At 32.9% G+C, this 19,124-nt stretch overlaps 1 protein-coding gene across 5 annotated transcripts; it reads left to right on the top strand.

Annotated features, from left to right (window-relative positions):
- The first annotated feature begins 11,919 nt into the window (after positions 1-11,919).
- Positions 11,920-16,690, top strand: LOC105773762 (GATA transcription factor 24). 5 transcript variants are annotated; one of them, XM_052632742.1, is made up of 11 exons: positions 11,920-12,083; positions 12,286-12,650; positions 13,456-13,542; positions 13,635-13,768; positions 14,207-14,317; positions 14,407-14,521; positions 14,778-14,837; positions 14,943-15,008; positions 15,092-15,154; positions 15,611-15,691; positions 16,272-16,690. In XM_052632742.1, the coding sequence occupies exons 2-11, from the start codon at positions 12,372-12,374 to the stop codon at positions 16,335-16,337; spliced, it is 1,062 nt and encodes a 353-aa protein (XP_052488702.1). In that variant the 5' UTR covers positions 11,920-12,083; positions 12,286-12,371; the 3' UTR covers positions 16,338-16,690. The 5 variants fall into 5 exon arrangements, with proteins under 5 accessions (XP_052488702.1, XP_052488701.1, XP_052488703.1 ...); XM_052632741.1 differs by having other exon boundaries at positions 15,083-15,154; XM_052632743.1 differs by having other exon boundaries at positions 15,083-15,154; positions 16,256-16,690.
- The last annotated feature ends 2,434 nt before the right edge of the window (positions 16,691-19,124 follow it).

Here is a 19,124-nt window from a genome sequence, read left to right as displayed (position 1 = left end):
GCTTCCAGCATCTTTACCCCTCGACTATCTAAGCCTCTTTTCATATATGAATACATATATATATATATATTGTTGAGGGCGAGGATCTGCTTTGGAGTTTTTCACTCCCTAACGGTGGAGATATTGTTTTTGGGATGTTTATATTCGGTTGTAGTTATGCTTTTGTTTCTCTAGTCCAAGGAGAGCTCAAATGATGAAATATTTTCTTGGTGAATCTAGGCCTCTTGTTGAAATTTCGTGAATTCCTTTTTGGCTTTGGAGATAAAATCCAAGGTTAAAATTGAGCATATCTTCACCATTGAGGGAGAAAGATTGTAAAGCAGATACTCTCCCTGAATATATATAATAAATAATCAAATGCATCTTAAGATCCATATCTTCACCATTGAGGGAGAGATATTGAGAGATTTGTAAGTTAGATACTCTCCCTGAATATATATAATAAATAATCAAATGCGTATTTAGTTCACGTAAAGTATGAATAATCACTTATATGAAGAGTCAATTGGAGTTCTTATATATAGTATTCCTTCTTTGTCAGATCCTTGTCGTGATCCATCGTTTTCTTTATGGTCATTTGAGCCAAGCTGAAAATACAAAAGAATATCAACTATGGAATGTCTTGATGTGAATGTGGTAGCAATAGCATGGCAGTTGTTTTATTCCATTTTTATTATTTTGATTATTATTCGTTGACCATTAGCTTCCATTTGTAGGATTAGTAGTAGGCCTAGTAGTGTCCTTGTCATGACCGACCGACCTACCTTTTTACTTATCGAATTTCCTCGTTCTCCTATGAGTTGACTTTGCTGCAACTTCAGTCTATTTTATTCGCGCTAATTACATGGGGAGCGTGTCTAACCTCCATTTAGCTATTCACATTCAAAGTAAGGTTAGAAAGATTATTCGAATTAAGTGAAAATTTTTGAGTTAGATGAGTTGATGAGTTTTATTTTATTATTTTAATTTAATTTTAATTTATTTTTAAATTGAGTCGAGTGAAATTGTTTCAGTTTAATTTTTAAAAAATTAAACATGTCAAATTAAAATTTTGTTAACAATATGGTTAACTTTAATTTAGAGCACATAAATTTGAAATCATATATATTTGCAAAGCTGTTTCAAGGCAAAATAAGAGAAAAGAAAAACAAGATACTTTAGTATCATAAACTTAATTTGATAATTATTTATCATTTTAATTTTTTTAAAATTTTCATTTTATATATTTTTAGAGTTTTATATAATGTTATATCTAACTTTTAATTGTTCTTTTTAATTCTTTTATGATTTTTTATTTTTATATCTTTTTACCGAAAGAGATCAATTTTCTTATTTTCAAATTTAACTTGTCTAAGTGCTTACGCCCACTTATTATTTGAGTTGTAAAATTCAAATTAACTTGAACTCAAAAATTAATTTTTTAATAAAGTTGAATAAATCAAATAACTCAATTAGATTAAGTCATAATTTAAAAATAATAATAATAAAATTTGAGTCATGGGGTTGTACAAATTTGGATATTTGAATTTAGCACTTTTTTTTCTAATTTGGTACCTAAGCTTGTCAAATGTTATACAAATTATTCTAAATTATACATGAAATTTGGTCCAATGTGTAATTTGATAATATGAACTTTGATTCGTGCAATTATATGCATGAAACTTGAATTATGGTTCATATATATACATGAAACTTTGATTTTAATTCACATGTGCACATTTAAATAAATGAATACATATATTTATTTCTATATTAGATAAATATAATTGTTTGTGTATACAATATATCAAACGTAAAATGGTGTTAATTTGATAATATTGTCGTGATTTATGAAAATTGAATCAAATCAAAATTTTCATGTATAAAATTATATAAAATTAAAATTCATGTATAACATTGTACATTAGATAAAAGTTCATGTATAATTTAGGTGCTTATACCTTTATTTATTTATATGAAATTGTTGCTTTTAATTTTAAATTAATTCAAATATTTGCTTTCAAACAAAAAAAAAAAAGTAAGTTGCAACACATTTTTTACTCTTCCTAGTGTAAAAATATTGTTGTTTACTATTTATTTGATGATATTTACAAGGGTAAGTATTTGATAGATTGACGGTGCACTTTTTTATTCTACAAATAATCTCAAATTTTTTACATTTGTCTTTTTTTTAATATGTATTTTTAATAATTTACTATATCCCATGCATTATGATAGGAACTCTCAATTCTCTAGCACACACTGCCCTTTTGATCATTTCTTCATTGTATCTGCAGTAGCATTCAAGTAATGCCCTTTGATTTCACCTGTTTCATCCTGTGATTTATAAATTGCTTCGACACAAAATAAGAAACGGTCTCTCCAGCGCATAAATGGTTGGGAGTTCATATAAGACATTTATCAACCCCCAACCCTACTTGTAGAGTTTAAAACTTCATTCACAATTTACCAAATATTTTATCTATTTATAAATATATTGCTTAAAAATGGTGAAATTATTTTGGTTCTTAACATTATAGTTACTACCTTAACAACAATAATTTTTGTGGTGCAACAATGATTCGAATCTAAACTATTTATGAGACAGATGAATATCCGATTAATAGGCCACGACTTAGAGTTAACCTTAACTACAAGATAACAAAGCAATGGCTTCTTCTTTTCTTTTCTTTTCTTTTTTATGACAGGTAATTAAATCAATTTACTTTTTTGTTAAACCAATGAGACTAATGACTAGTGTGGTTTGAATGGGTTGAGATATCAGTTTGAAAAGTGCTTTTGAACTGGTTAAATAGAGAATCGATATAAACCGAGTAAAAAATTTTCGTATCAATTTTTTAACTCTTTTTTTGAATATTTTTAAATTTTTAATATTTTTTAAATCAAACCAATTAAACCAATTAGACTAACAAATTAGTGGCCTGGTCAATTTGACACCAATTCGATTTAAAAAACATTAGTATTTACATTACTCATCACACATGCAATTATTTAATTTTAACCAGATAAATTCGTAATTAAAGTAAAATTATTATAATAAATTATGCAAATATAAAATTAATAATCATGTGAGAACAACGTGAAATAATATGGGTAAATTTTCGTTTTCATCAGTTAACTAAAAAAATTACAATTTGGTCACTAAACTATTCAAATGTTTTTATTTAAGTCACTAGGCTGTTTTTTTTTTTTTAAGTTCCGATAGTGAGCTCCAATCAACAATTTGACGATCGGATGGTAGATCAGTACCCATCAATGAGTAGAAGAACATACCTTAGATCCAGGTTAATCTGACGATTAATGTTGGACATCAAAGAAAAAATAGTTTGAATTTTGGTTTGCAGATTTGAAACGTCCAAAGCCATTTCATGAAAAAAACTGAACTGTAGAAATGAAGGGAAAAAAGAGCTTTCGATTGGTGTAGACAATGTGAACAGAGAAAGCCATATAATATCGATGTTAACAGTCCGGTAACTTAAATAAAAACTTTTGCATAATTCAGTGACCATATTATAAGTAATGTTATAATTTATCAATAAACAAAATACTATAAATTGAGTAACTATAGTAACTTAAGCAAAACACTAAATGATAAAAAAAAAACCCCTTAATCACATAAAACAAATTATCGGGGAAATTACCAAGAAAAGCCGTTTTTTCAAAATTTACCGAAATGGGCCGATTTTTTTATTATTTACCGGAATGGTCCATTTTCCGGGAAATCGCGTCCACGTCAGCGCGATGTCAGGGTACGTGTCAGGACATCGCGTCCACGTCACCGCGACCTGCTGACGTGGAAGGAAATCACGCGCAATGTCCTCCGCGCGTGAATAAGACTTCTAACGGTCAAAAATTTGACCGCTGCACCTAACGGTAAAAAAAAACTATAAATACCCCACCCTTTTTTTTCACAAACAAATCCTATCTAATATTTCCTCTCTAATCCTCTCAATTTCCTTCCAAATTTCCTTCCAAAATTCTCTCAAACCCATATTTAATTTCAATTTCCTCTCAATTTCCTTCCAAAATTCTCTAAAATCCATATTTAATTTCAATTTCCCTCAATTTCATTTTTAAAATAATTTTAAATTTTTTATATTTTTAAAATAATTTTAAATTTTTTATATTTTCATCAATGGCGGATTATTGATTCGTCTTGATAGGAATCACATATCGGTGGAGCAAATGAAAATGGTAAGTATTAAATTTAATTTTTAAATGTTATTTAAGATTTTTTTATTTATGTATTTTTAGATAATTATTAATTTATTATTTGTTATAAAAGTCTGAAGATCGGTTATTGGAATGCAATATCCGGAATATGCATGCTCCTCCATCACTGTTAGTAGAGAACTACCTGCGGGAAGCGAGTTTTTGGCACGTGGAGACGGTAGGCCGGGGATGCAAGTTGGACCCGAAACTGATCAGTGCATTGATCGAGAGGTGGAGACCCGAGAAGCACACATTCCATCTTCCATGTGGAGAGTGCACTATCACTCTAGAAGATGTCCATCTGCAATTGGGATTGTCGGTGGATAGGCACCCAGTCACTGGTCTGCCCAATCTAGCAATTGGGAGGCGGTGTGCTACGAGCTTTTGGGCGCTATTCCGGATAAAATGGATGGAGGTAAGGCCGAGATGGGCTGGTTACATGCCACCTTCCCCGATCCGAATAAAAATTCAACCGAAATTGAAAGAATCTGATATGCTCGATCATACATTCTTCAAATAATTGGAGGTTATCTGATGCCCGACACGTCACGGAGCCGTGTACATCTAAGGTGGCTGCTAAAACTCGTTGATTTTAGAAGAGCCGGTGAATTTAGTTGGGGGTCTGCCGTCTTGGCAACATTATATTGGGAGATGTGCGGGGTGACGCGACCGAGGAGAGCAAACATCGGAGGTTGCCTGTTACTACTGCAATCAAGGGCACGGTTTCGCTTTCCATTTCTACGTCCTCGAGTGAACCACCCATATACATTCCCACTCGTAACGAGGTAAATTTTATATTACATTTTGGAATTATTATGTAGATTTTTTAAAAATAAAAGTATGCTAAAAATTTATTTAATTAGGTGGAACCATCCGGCAAGTTATCATGGATTACCGTCTGAACTTGAAGATATACGGCTTCTAGTAGAGCAACGGTCGGAAGCAGAAGTAAGTATTATTGCAAATAGATATTTCCATACATTTGCTAGTCGATTGATATTTAGTATTTAGTATTTAGTATTATGTATATAACTAATATTTCTATCATGTTCATATAGTTTCAATGGACACCATACGAGGATCCGCAATTGGGCAAGAATCCGGAAGAGTTTTACAAAATCTGAACACTTGGCACGCGAAAGTGGTGTTGATCAACTATGCAACCGTGGAGCCCCACCAGACAGATAGAGTGCTACGACAGTTTGGATGTAGACAACCGATTCCTGCGGACCCTGAGGTGTTTGACGATCACCACAAAATCGACCTTCGGCTATTAGGTACGGATTGGCCTAGATACTGGTCCGAGTACACGAAAATGTGGGAAATCGGCATGAATATCTACCTACTCGGGAACAAATCATCGTTCCAGAGTTAGCGTGCGTTCCAGAATACATGCCATGGTTTAGGATCCATGACAAGCCGTATTTACTTATGCTAGAGGCAGCGGCAAATACGTGTCGGAAGGGAAAGGCGCGGGCCTCTAAATCCAAGACGAGAAGACTACAAAGGCAACCCCTCAACGAGGCCCAGACAGTCACCCGGCTCATCATCAGTGGCCATGCAATCACCGTCCCCAACGAGAGCACCGACGCAGTCACCTGACGCAGCAATTCAACAGATGATACACACGCAACCGCCTTTCCCTATGATGCCAGGTGTGTTTCCTAGCCCTTATATGTATCGTAACCCTTACATGTATCCTTTTCTGAATCCTATAGCAGGTTGGAGCCAAATGCCCGGTTCAGCTCCATTTCCTGTTATACCGAGCGGACCGCCGATATCTAGGCCAGCGGCGCAGGAGGGATCGCAAGGGGGGCCGTCGGGGAACTCTCCTTTTTACCAATCGCCACCAACGTATGGCTTTCAAACACCGTCGCCGTTCATGATGCAAACACCTCCACATACACTATTCTTTGAAGGTGGATCATCGTCCCAAGTCCGATAACCAGATGCCGAATCGGAAGAACCACAATCACCACCGGAGGAAGAACAACCGCCTCCGAAATCTAGAGGAAGGAGGAATCCAAATACAGAATCACAACTACCGCCATGTGGAATCGAATCCCAAGATAGACATTGATTGCCGATTTAAATTTATTATTTGATGTAATAAAATAGAAGTTTATTTGATGTAATACGATAGAAATTTTTTCGAGTTATTTTGATATTATTTGATGTAATAAAATAGAAGTTTATTTGATATAATAGGCATAGAAATTTTTTTGAGTTATTTTGATATTATTTGATATAATAAAATAGAAGTTCTATTTGATGTAATAAAAACCCTAATTTAATTAAAAACCCTAACTCTAACCTAATTTAATTAAAAACCCTAACTCTAACCTAATTTAATTAAAAACCCTAACCCTAACCTTAACCTAATTTAATTAAAAACTCTACTCTAACCCTAACCTAATTTAATTAAAAACCTTAACAGCTTAAAATGAGCAAGAGATACGGGTGGCCACTTACGTTCATCTGGGACCGGTGGGAAAACGTGTCTCCATACGTTGTACATGTTATCTAATTTGTACACTTCGTCTATATAACTCATCGGATCCAGACGGAGTTTCTGACAAGCTGCAATAACATGAGCGCATGGATAACGAAGTGCATCAAACTTCCCACAGTCACAAATCTTGTTTCGCAAGTGTACACGATATTGTCTGCTAACAACACCTTGGTGCGGTCTGTCAAATTCCGTCACGCGAAACCATAAATTGTCTTGATCGTGACACACTTTGTGCATGATGTTTGCACTCGCCTTCGCCTTGTTAATTTCTTGAACTACCTTACTGCACCATATATGGCCACCCTGCATCTGGCCTGCATAAGTTGTTGCTCGCTTTGGAAATAGCGCCGCCAAACTGAAATATGTCTCTCGCACAACCGATGTTATCGGTAGATGACGCGTTCCTTTAAGAACAGAATTTATGCATTCTACCAGGTTCGACGTCATATGGCCATATCGTAGGCCTCCATCGTATGCTTGTTCCCACTGTTCGAAATGTATGTTACAAAGGTAGTCCGCCCCTTCTCCGTTTTGGGATTGTAAAATTGCCAACATCTCGTGAAAACGATCTTTATTTATTTCATACTCTGCCAAAATAAGATCATAGCGAATCTTTTATACCACTTCTACCAATAAAACTAATTCAAATTGACAAACGAAATAATACAGTTATAGACTAAATACCCATGTTGGTCACTTGTCGTCGTTCGCTCTTAGATGGATATTGCCTGTAGTAGTTCGAAGCAACGTGTCTTAGGCAATATCTATGGTGTGTGCGCTGCCACAAGCCTCCCTCTTGATCAAATGCAGCTAGTATACCAAATACCGATCCAAATAACACAGATATCGGTTGAGGCACACATGCCTCCTTAACCTAGAGAGAAAGAAATCCCATCATCGACGACTCCGGTGTTATTGCAAATGCAATTGGAAGAATTCTCCCACCGCCATCCCGTACATCGCAACCAATAGCCGATGAGTATACCTACCGAACATGAAGGTACCGTCAATTTGTACCAACGGCTTGCAGTATGGAAATGCATCTCAGCATTGCTTAAAGGTCCAAAATAGGCGTTTGAACACTTGGCATCCACGTAGCAATCGGCCGTTGTAGTATGCATATTCCGTTTCAAGGTCTGTGATGGCACCTGGGACGTATCTCTCTATCACCTGACACCACTGTCATATTTCATTATATGAGGCGTCCCACCCACTATGCATATTCTTCAACGCCTTTTGCTTAGCTATCCAAGCCTTGCGGTAAGAGGGCGTGTACCTCATTTGGCTACGGATATTGGCAATTATCACCGGCACTGAAGTCCTAGGATCTGCTTTTATCGTGGGCAGTATCAAGCTAGCTAACATAGTTGAATCCATTTTGGGATGATCTTGTGAAACACCTACAGAGGAAGTACATTAAATAATACAACATTGTAAAATAAAATTATTATTCAGATACATTAAATACTGTACCTGCAGCACATGTATGTGGACCTTTGTACTTTTTTTATCTCCCACAACCCTGTCATTTTCCTTAACGAGGAGATGATTTTCCATGAACATGTGCCGTCTTGCACCGCACACTTCGCCTCAAACTTATCAGATTTTGATTTAACGACGTGGTAATTAACGTCGTTTTTGATGCTATGCTGTTTCAAAGCACCAATAAAACTATTATTGTTGGTAAACTGATTACCAACTTCAAGTTCACCGAAATCTACCCCCGAACTTGTACGATCGCGCAACCGGTGTGGTAGATCTGGAAACTCTAACGCATCATCTGCTGACAGATCGACATTATGCATGTGGGCTGGAGGTGAGTATGCTCTGAATCGTGGATTTTCTTCATCATCTGAACTCCTTTCAGCATCTTTACCTTCTGTTAGAATAGGCTTCGGTTCAGAAAATAATCCCACTTCTGCACCATCCGGCCAGGGCTCTCGAGGTGGATCCACACCGGAGTCATCTTCTAACCCACAATCATCTGCAGCGTACGACGTCCCCTCACCGATTGACGTCGTAGGTAGTACGTCATCCTTTATTCTGGGCATTTGATAACGTCCCAATTGGATGTAGATTGTCATCCACTAGAACTTGATGCAGTTCCCCAGTACGTATTTCCAGCATCAAACATCGAGCCACTGACGTACATGTCTCATCCACCGACAGAGTGTCTTGCAGGGGATGTGCATTCGACACCGCTACCGAACATGGGCTATTCTGTATTTTGTAACCCGCTAACCGAGTGTCGGCCAGGAGTCGTGTATACATCTCGAACACCGGACGGAAGTACATCAGTTGGTGACGTAAATTGTACATATAACTCAATATAAGATGCTCCACTAGCAAGATGAGTCTGCACCATTGCCTCCAAGCTACGAGCACCTTTTATGTCGAACGAGTCATATGTCACCGAATCAACGCAAGAACAAAATCGATACGTGATTGACAGAACTTTCATTGGCGTCGTTTCGAAGATTTTACGCCTAATTCTTTTACGAAGTTCTGTCAAATCTATGTCTGGTTAAATGACAGTCGCACCGAATTTTCCGACAAAAAAACAACACCATTCTCGGTGTGGCAAATCTCACCATCATAGTAAATAACAGCACTAATACGTTCACTCATTTTGAAACTCTAACTTTCTTAGCCTCTCTAAATTGTTTCTGCTATGACTTATGCATTCTAAGAACATTTTTTGCCTAATTTATAGCCTCAGCACAAACTTGCTACTGTAGCAAAATCGCGTCCACGAGGGCGCGATTTCATAATTTCTTCTCAAATAGCATCCTGGTAGAAACGATTTTATACTATTTGCTCAGAAACGTCAAAAAAAATTATTTCTTACATGACCAACTGTAGCAAAATCGCGTCCACGAGGGCACGATTTCACAGTTTCTTCTCAAATAGCATCCTGGTAGAAGCGATTTATACTATTTGCTCAGAAACGTCAAAAAAAATTATTTCTTACATGACCTACTGTAGCAAAATCGCGTCCACAAGGGCGCGATTTCGCAATTTCTTCTCAAATAGCATCCTGGTAGAAGCGATTTTATACTATTTGCTCAAAAATGTTAACTCGAAATAATTTATTCCGAGACCTAAAAGCCCTAAAAGCCTGAACCCTAAACCCTAAAATAAAAAAAACCAAACGTGAAAAAACGTCAAGATCGCGTCCCCCGAAACGCGCTACGTGTCAGGACATCGAGTCCATGTCAATGCGCTGACGTGGACGCGATTTCTCGAAAAATAGACCATTCCGGTAAATAATCAAAAAATCGGCCCATTTCGGTAAATTTTGAAAAAAACAGCTTTTTTTGGTAAATTGCCCCAAATTATCAACATGTAAAAATATATTTATAATATTCCGACCTCACAAAAAAATGAATATAAATATGATATGAAAAATAACATGAACGAACATGAATACATAAACGTGACAAAATCGATACTATTGCTGTAACTTTCAATTTTTTGTGTCATATATCTTATTGATTGTTTTTTTTTATAGTAATATTCAGTATCATTTTATAGAAAATTTGACACATTAATTAAAAAATATATAATTATTTGGTGCCGTGACGAAATTTTTTAATTTCACAAACGGCGTTGAGATTTTGCCGCATATCTTTTAAGTTGTTTAAAAAAGAGAGAGAGAGTATTTGATATATTGACAATGTACTTTTTAAATTTCACAGGTAGAATTATAAATTTGCCATATATTCCATCCTTTATATATTATATATACTTGTCATCATCTAACTTTATAGAATTTTTAAATTTCACTCGGCATCAAATATTTTCCTTTAAAAATGTGACAAAAATCTCAACTCTACTTATGAAATTAAAATTTCTACTGCTTGTATACTAAAACGACATTTTTAACAAATGTGTTTATTTATATTATCTTTTATATCATTTTATTTATTTATTTTATTATTTCTCATATTAAGTATGTGTTGTTATGAATTTGAAAGTTGTTAAATCTAATCAACCATGCTCAAATAATTGCAATTTATGCCATATTTTAGGTAAAAGTATTATGAAGGCCCTTGTAGTAGGAGTCTGATTGCATATTACCCCTCTGCTAAAAAAATGGACAGATTAGTCCCTGTATATTAGATCAAAGAGTAAACTGATCATTCTGTTATAAATCTTATCCATTTATGCCATTAAAAATTAGTTCTTGGATGTCAGCATGAAGTACACATGACATGCCAAAAGTCACTTTCTAGTTATTCTATCAGCCACGTAAGTTTTAAAAGTACAAATGAATAATATAAAAGACTAATTTGATCTTTACTCTAATATACAAAGACTAATTTTCTCATTTTTAATTAAATAAAACAAAATACAATTTGATTATTAATACAGGGACTTTCGTGATATTTTTACCTAAAATTCTATCATAAATAAAGTTATTAAACATTTAAATTATTTTAGTGATATATATATTATTTTTTGAGTTTATTGCGAATTATCCATTCAAATATAATAGTATACTTGCGTGCATTTATCTAGTAAATATAACAATCCTCACCGCACGCTTGTGTCGTTTCAATCCAGAGCCGTTGGATCTCTTTTATCCTTCCCAGATTTATCTCTAATTCTCTATCATTGTGGGCCCAACCTCTTCCAAAGTTTTTCATCATTCATCAATTCCATTGGACCTCACTTTGTCTCACTTGGTATAATTATGATTTTAATCATTTTAAATTTAATATCTTTTTAAAAAAATTAAAGTTTAATATATTTACTTTACTTTAACATAATTTAATATGGTTAGGATAAATTTGATGACCATGCATCACTTTAATGGAAAAAAACAATGGCTTGACAAGTAGAGCCCTCGGTTTAGAGTACTTAGATTCGAGATTTATCATGCACAATTATATGCATAAGTTTATAAATTTCATTATATGTAGAGATTTTAATCCATTTAGTCCCAATTTGTTAGTTTTAGCCTGGATTATATCAATTTGCTAATTTGTAATAGTTTAATATTTGTAGTTATTAAGACTTATTTTTATAATTATACCGTACATGGTACATCCAAATAATATTATTACAAAAGTAGAATTATAGTATAAGGACTAAAACCAGAATTAGACCATCTTACTTTATCCGCCACATATCATTAGTGTACTCCCGCAGAACACCTATCAAAAGCCCTTTTGCTTTTTTTCTTTCATTTATTTTATTTTATTTTATATTCATATAGGGAAATAGTACTTCTCGACAGGGCGACTCATTTTCTTTCTATCAAAAAATAAAATTTAAAAATAAGAAAAATTTTCCAATTTGAGTTTCTTTAAGGAAACACGAGCTCAGGCCCCTGCAAATCTTAGCTATATTTAGGGTTATTTTTCAACCTTTTATCATTCTTTTTTCTTTCAATTTTTTTCTTCTAATAATCGATTTTTTTTCTTGTTCAACCTGAAAAATATTCTATCTAGGGTTAGGGTTTAGAAAATGGAAAAATATTGATGAAAAAGATTAATATTAAGTGAATTTTATGTAACCAGTAACCCGACGGAAGCCATGGCTTTTCAATGAAACAGGTGATAATCGCTAACTCGAGGGGGCATCGATTTTCGCTAAAGTTGGAAAGGTGCGGCCTTTGGTTGTTCCTTTTTGCTGTTTTTATATGGCGGCGGCGAATCCTCAGCCACTGCAGACGCGTCCGTTTGTGGACCACGCGCGAGGGACGATACAGATCGAGGACGACGATGGAGATTACGAAGATGACGCCATGGATGACGTGGAGGACGCGAATGCCAACTCTGTGAATGTGGCGGAGCATGGAACAGGAGTAGTAGGCGGCGTTAATGATGGCGGAGGCGTGGTTATGGCATCGAGAACTAGCGAGCTTACTCTCTCCTTTGAAGGAGAAGTTTACGTGTTCCCTGCTGTTACGCCTGAAAAGGTTTTTAGCTTTTTATCCTCTTTCAAATAAAATTTATATTTATTGCTAGTTGTTTTTTGTTTTATTTTAGTAACAAAATAATTCTCTCCTGTGAGTCCAATTGTTTTTGCAAAGCAAATTTCGATTAGTACCGTTAGATTTTTATTTCCTTTTTTCCCCTTTTGTATTCTTATTTTAAAGTAATGTTTTGACGTGAGAAATGTGACCAAGTTAGCTGGAAGTGTAATAATGTGCCTGTTATTCGATTCTTAAATAAAAGGTTTAATACGCAGAAGCTGAATTCATTTCTTGGAATATGGTTGATGGATTTAATTATTGATTTGTGGCTGAAGTACTAATTTCGTTGAATAGTTTGTTGACTGAATTATGGAAGCAAAACAATTGTTTCTTTGCTGATAATAACTTCTGATAACTTTGGAAAATTACTGTTTCACTCTTAATCTAGCTAGAAGTTTATGTTTTAATAATTGGTAGGAAATATGTTGGATTCAAGTTAAAGTCTCCAAATCTAATATGCTGGTTGTGCTTTTTCTTGTTCAATATGTGTCCATCAATCATCAGTGAAATTAATGACAATTTGCTATTTTACTATAGTCAGCCCTTAAATTGATTTTGTGCATTAGAGTTTTAATTGCCTTATTTTCATTTTGAGGAGTGGTTTTAATTGTTTATGTGCTTTTTCTGTATCGGTTGAGTAATAAGTAAATTATTTTACTATTCTATTCTTTCAATGCATGCACTGGTTTAGAGTTTCTTCCCTTTTCTTCTGAATAAGCATACGTTTTTGTTTGATTGTATGCAATAGGTTCAAGCTGTTCTATTGCTTCTAGGTGGTCGTGAGATCCCCACCGATGTTCCTACAATTGAAGTACCTTTTGATCAAAATAACAGGGTATTGCGGCTGTTAAAATAATTATAAACAATTGAGTAATTGCATTCCACTATTTGTTTTTTTCATTTTGTTCCATATATCATATTGGATAGGGTGTAGGTGATCTTCCGAAGCGCTCCAATCTTTCAAGACGAATAGCATCCTTGGTTAGGTTCCGTGAGAAAAGGAAAGAGAGATGTTTTGACAAGAAAATTAGGTATACAGTACGGAAAGAGGTTGCACAGAGGTATGACTTTTTGTCCTCAATTTGTTTAGGTCTACAGTTTAATATTTTGAAATTATGTTCTTTGATGTAGAACTTAATAGTGGAAACAACAGCTATCCAAAACTTTTGGTGGCAGTGGAAAAGGCTATAGACATTTATTATAGGTTGTCATCCTGAGAAGTGTTTAATACGGCGAGCAGTTGGTTTTGTTTAAGTTTGAATTTAAAAGCTTCCATGTGTTCTTGCCTCTTGTGAAAGAGAGGCAGGCATAAAAGTAGGCGTGGACTTTGATGTCTGCTATATGTATAGGCTATTTAAATTTCACAATTTTATGTACTGATTATCTTATGAGACTAATAGAATAGTGAGTGGAGATGAACACATTAGTGTTAAATGTATTACTGCATTTTTATGTATATACAAGTGGCAGTGGTACAGCTGATAGTTTTATTCTGGTAGGATGCACCGTAAAAATGGGCAGTTTGCATCTTTAAAGGAAAGTACTAGTACTTCAAGCTGGGATTCCTCTCAAACTGACCTTCAAGATGGTACTCCTCGTCCAAAAACTGTGTGAGTTCCAAACTTGCATGTTACCAGGTTATTTGGATATAAATATCATGTTGAACCTTTTGAAGAAATATATCTTCAATGTGTTATAGTGTCCGGAGATGTCAGCATTGTGGTGTTAGTGAAAATAATACTCCAGCAATGCGTCGTGGTCCAGCTGGTCCAAGGACTTTATGTAATGCATGTGGGCTTATGTGGGCCAATAAGGTTTGTTAAATTAGTTTTGAATGATGCTTTCCTTGTGGATGCTTGATTTGCAGTTCCATGGTCTATTATTTCTGTTTCACATTTGATACTGCATGCTTGTCCCTATAGTATTCTCTATTAAGCATCATCTTGTGTAGTTATAGCACGTCAGCATAGTTTTTGGAGTGTTGCTGGTAATCTTCAACAATCCTTCTTTTTGTTGTTGTTGTTGTTGTTGTGATTTGTCGTTTTCTGTAACTTCATGTTGAACATACAGGGAACGCTGAGAGATCTTAGTAAAGGAGGAAGGAGTATTTCCATGGACCAAAATGAACCTGTAAGTATCACGGGGATGTTCTCTACTTTGCAAATATTTATTTTATTATTTTCACTTGCTACTTTGGTTAAAAATTGTTGAATGAATTATATATATGGTATACAGGAAACAACAATTGATGTTAAGCCTTCAATTATGGAAGGGAACTTCCCTGGTAACCAGGATGAACATGTACATACATATTCTTCTCCTTTATGATCGAGCTTTTTAAGGTGGTTGTTTTCTTTCCTCTAACATGTACATAGATTGTGCAGGGGAATCCTTTAAAAGATGTCACTGATGGATCCAATAATGCTTCTGTCAACCCAGATGAAGAAGTAGGTTTTCTGATCCTAACTGAACTTGAATTACATGTTTTTATTTTGAAAGGAAAATCTGTTACCACCTGAAAGAAGTTCATCTTATAGCATTTAAATGTAATCTTTAAATATTGATGATTGTTATTGCTCATTTATGCATTTATTCCCGGTTGATACTTTACCATAGGTATCGACTTGAAGACCAAATTCATTTCTGGATTGGTGTTATGTATTGATTTTTTCTTGTATTTGATTGGGCCATCTCTGTTGAGTAGGATTTTTATGGGCATAGATTCTTAGAAGGGACAAATTCTTAAATCTTAAATTTTGTGTTTTAGGTGGATATTTATTTACATATTGAAGCAACTGAACAAGATTCAGCAGAACAATTCTCAGAACTGAAATAAATTATTGAACCAGTCTAATAGGTAATCTGTTCTTTTTCTTTGTAACTTGCATTTCCACTTGGTGCAGGATTTGCATGAAAATGCAGAGGATCTTAAAAACTCTTTGCCTGTGGGAATTGTTCATCCCGCTGCAGATGATGATGAGCAGGTAAAACATTAGGGATTGTTACAGAGGTATATAACATTAGTGTGTATATATATTTGAAACTAAAAACAGTTCCGTTTTTCCCTAATACAATTCCTACAGCACAGCACATGTTCTTGTTTAGACATGGTTCTACTTTCTTGTAGGTCCCAATCAGGAAGTGGAGTATTTTTTTTTGGTAAAACAACTAAAAGAGCCCTTAAACTAGTTTACTTTTGTTAAATAAGCCCCTATGCTTTTTTCATATTCAAATACCCCCTATATTTTGATTTGTATTTAAATTAGCCTTTATTTCAACTGAAATATTGATTTATATTAAGAGTTCTATTTAGGTATAAGTTAAGGTTAAGGCTTATTTGGATACCAGTTAAAGATTAAGGGCTTATTTGAATACCAATTATAGTTTAAATTAGAGTTCCAAGGGTTTATTCGGGTGTAATGAAAGTATAAAGGCTTTTCTAGATAAATTGACAAGGTTCAAGGGCTTATTTACTATAATGACCATTTGTTTTCTAGAAAGCGGTTTTACTAACTGCACGTGTTCCAGACTTATATGAAATAATATAGTTTATACAAAATGCAGGAACCTCTGGTTGAGCTTGCTAATCCATCAGATACAGAAATTGACATTCCTTCTAGTTTCGATTAGAAGGTTTTCAATTTGGCTCCCAATCCAACAATTTAACAAGATGTGGGTATTAGACACACTTTTACCCCAGGTAGTTTCTCTTGCATCTGTGTGCTTGGTACAGTTAAAAAAAAAAAAGATTACCTTGTTTATATGGAGGCGAACATAGCCAGATTGTATGAGTTACCATAATTAGGAAACCAGCTTGACATTGAACCCTAAAGTACAGTAATCAGCTTGTGATTGGGAAAATACATGGTGCTGCTTTGCTTTCAGGCTGACATTTAGATAAACTTTGAATTGAAGGTTTTCCTTGTTATAATCTGTGTACATTTGATAGGTTAAAATGGCTAATGCTTTTACTAGTTCTATAATATGTGATTTCTTTAGTACTTTATACAGCATGATGAGATGCTTTTTTGTGTTTCACTGAGTGTCAATGGTTAATAAAAGGAGGCGGTCCAAAATGCTGTGTCATACATGTGTCAATGGTTATTAAGGGATTGCGTCTCTTTTAAATTAGTATGGTTACCTCCAATGTTTTGTGTTGGGTTGATTACTTATTCTTTTATTAAATTATAGAGTAAAAAATTACAATATGTTCAAAGTTGTACTTTTCATATATTTTGAATTTAATCTTCATATTTTTCTTTTTAGAAATTTAATCCTTCTATTTTGTTGAATTTTAAAATTTAGATTCATTTGTTAATATCGTTAAAATCCTTATGTTAAATCCTTATGTTAAATTTGCTAGTGTGGTATTTTGAAATAAAAATAACTCCCATGATATCAATGTATAAAAATGATTTTACAATGAACTTGAACTTGAATTTAATAGAGTTCTGCATTTTAATTTGAATTATGTCAAAATTAAATATAGAGATCAAATCTCAAATTTGAGTGAAATATAGGGTCAAAATTGAAATTTAACTATTTTATATGGTCTTAAAAAGTAGATGGATTAGAATTGAAATTTAGTCATTATTTTCTTATGTTAAAAGAATAGAGAAAAAGAATGGACAAGTGTTTAGATTATATTAAAATTAAAGTGTAGGGATTAAATTTTAAATTTGAGTAAAATATAGGGATCAAAATTAAATTTTAATCATTTTTATATGATCTTAAAAGGTAGAGGGATTGCTATTGAAATTAAACCATTAATTTTTAAGTCAAAAGGAAGATAAAAATGTATAGGTGTTTAAATTATGTAAAATTTAAGTGCAGATATTAAATATCAAACTTGAGTGAAATATAGGGATTAAAACTGAAATTTAACTATTCTTATATAATCATAAAAAGGTAGAGGGTTAAAATGGTGTCTTAAAAGGAATGCTCAATATCAATCTGAGTGAAATATAGAGATTAAAATAAAATTTAATCATCTTCATAGAATCATAAAAGGTAAAGAGGTTAAAATTGAAATTTAACCATTTTTCTCATTGTCGAAAAGAAAATATGAACACTTTCCTTTCATATATAGTGGTATAATATAATAAGTGTGTTTATAGCTAATCTTTTCTTTGTGTTTTGTAATTTTGGAATTAGTTAAGAGTTTATTTGGTCAGCATAGAGTAATTAAATGGAAAATTAAATGGAAGTGCAATTATTAAGGTAATAATTATATTCTCTTATAATTATAAAAATTGTAATTTTCTAGACATGTTATGTTTAGTAATACAAATTATAATTACATATTTATATAATTTATATTTTAAAATATTAATTACTAGAAAAATATTATTATGATAAAATAATTTCTAAGCAAGTAATAAAAATTAAATCAAATAATTGTATTTATTTTGTTAGTATAAAAAGTAGTTGATAATACAATTATTAATAAAATAACAAGGAAAATAAATGTCATATGCAATTTTATCCAAATATTCTAGTGCATATTTGTTGGGTTATTATTTTCTTTAATATTTAACATATGCTCTTTATAATCATCTGTTGGTGCTTTACCTAGTTCATCATCATTATGATTATCAATATTTCCTTATTTCATGTAGTCTTCAAAGGATGGACCATTTCAATTTCACCTATTATTGAAGTTATGAAATATGTAACATGCTAGTATGATCTATTTTTTTATGTTATACTAAGGGATGTTAATATAAGATATTTTTTAGAACAACAAATGTCTTATCAACCACATTTCAAGTCTTTAATGTCTCAAATTAAAGAGTTCGAGAGTTATATATGATGCTTGTATCTATCATAATTCTCTTAAATGGTATCATACTCCACAATATGGTGTAAGAAAATATTTTATATTTATATAATTAACATTAACCTTATAATATTTGGGTTCACTGTTCAAAAATTTGTAGTTTTACTTTTTTTCTAAAAACTTAAAACTTAATTTGAAGAAATATTTATATTAGGCTATATCCTTTTTATAATACTTAAATTAAGTAAAAAATATAAAATTTATAATATATAACCTTTATAAATAAGGTTTTATAAATTATCCAATAACTTTCGAACAATTCTTAAAAATAATATGGGTTTTTGCCGTAACTTTAGAAAGTTATTTTTATAAATAAATTATGATAAAAACTGTAACATTTTTTATTAATAAGTATATTATTTTTATAATATATAACATGAATACATAAATAAGTTATGTCTATACTTATTGACCATAAATTTTATAAATAAATATATTATAACACTTTTATAACAGGTAAAATATTGATTATAATAATTTTTTGTCATAACTTTAGAAATTTTAAGATTTATAATGTAAGAATTTTTTGTCACAACCAACCCAATTTTGGAGTGTAATTGGGATGCTCAAATTACATA

The sequence above is a fragment of the Gossypium raimondii genome, chromosome 6, assembly GCF_025698545.1.
Source record: "Gossypium raimondii isolate GPD5lz chromosome 6, ASM2569854v1, whole genome shotgun sequence".
In the NCBI taxonomy this organism is placed as follows: Eukaryota; Viridiplantae; Streptophyta; class Magnoliopsida; order Malvales; family Malvaceae; genus Gossypium; species Gossypium raimondii.
Note: the sequence above shows the minus strand (reverse complement) of the source record. Positions and strands in the feature narration are given on the sequence as shown.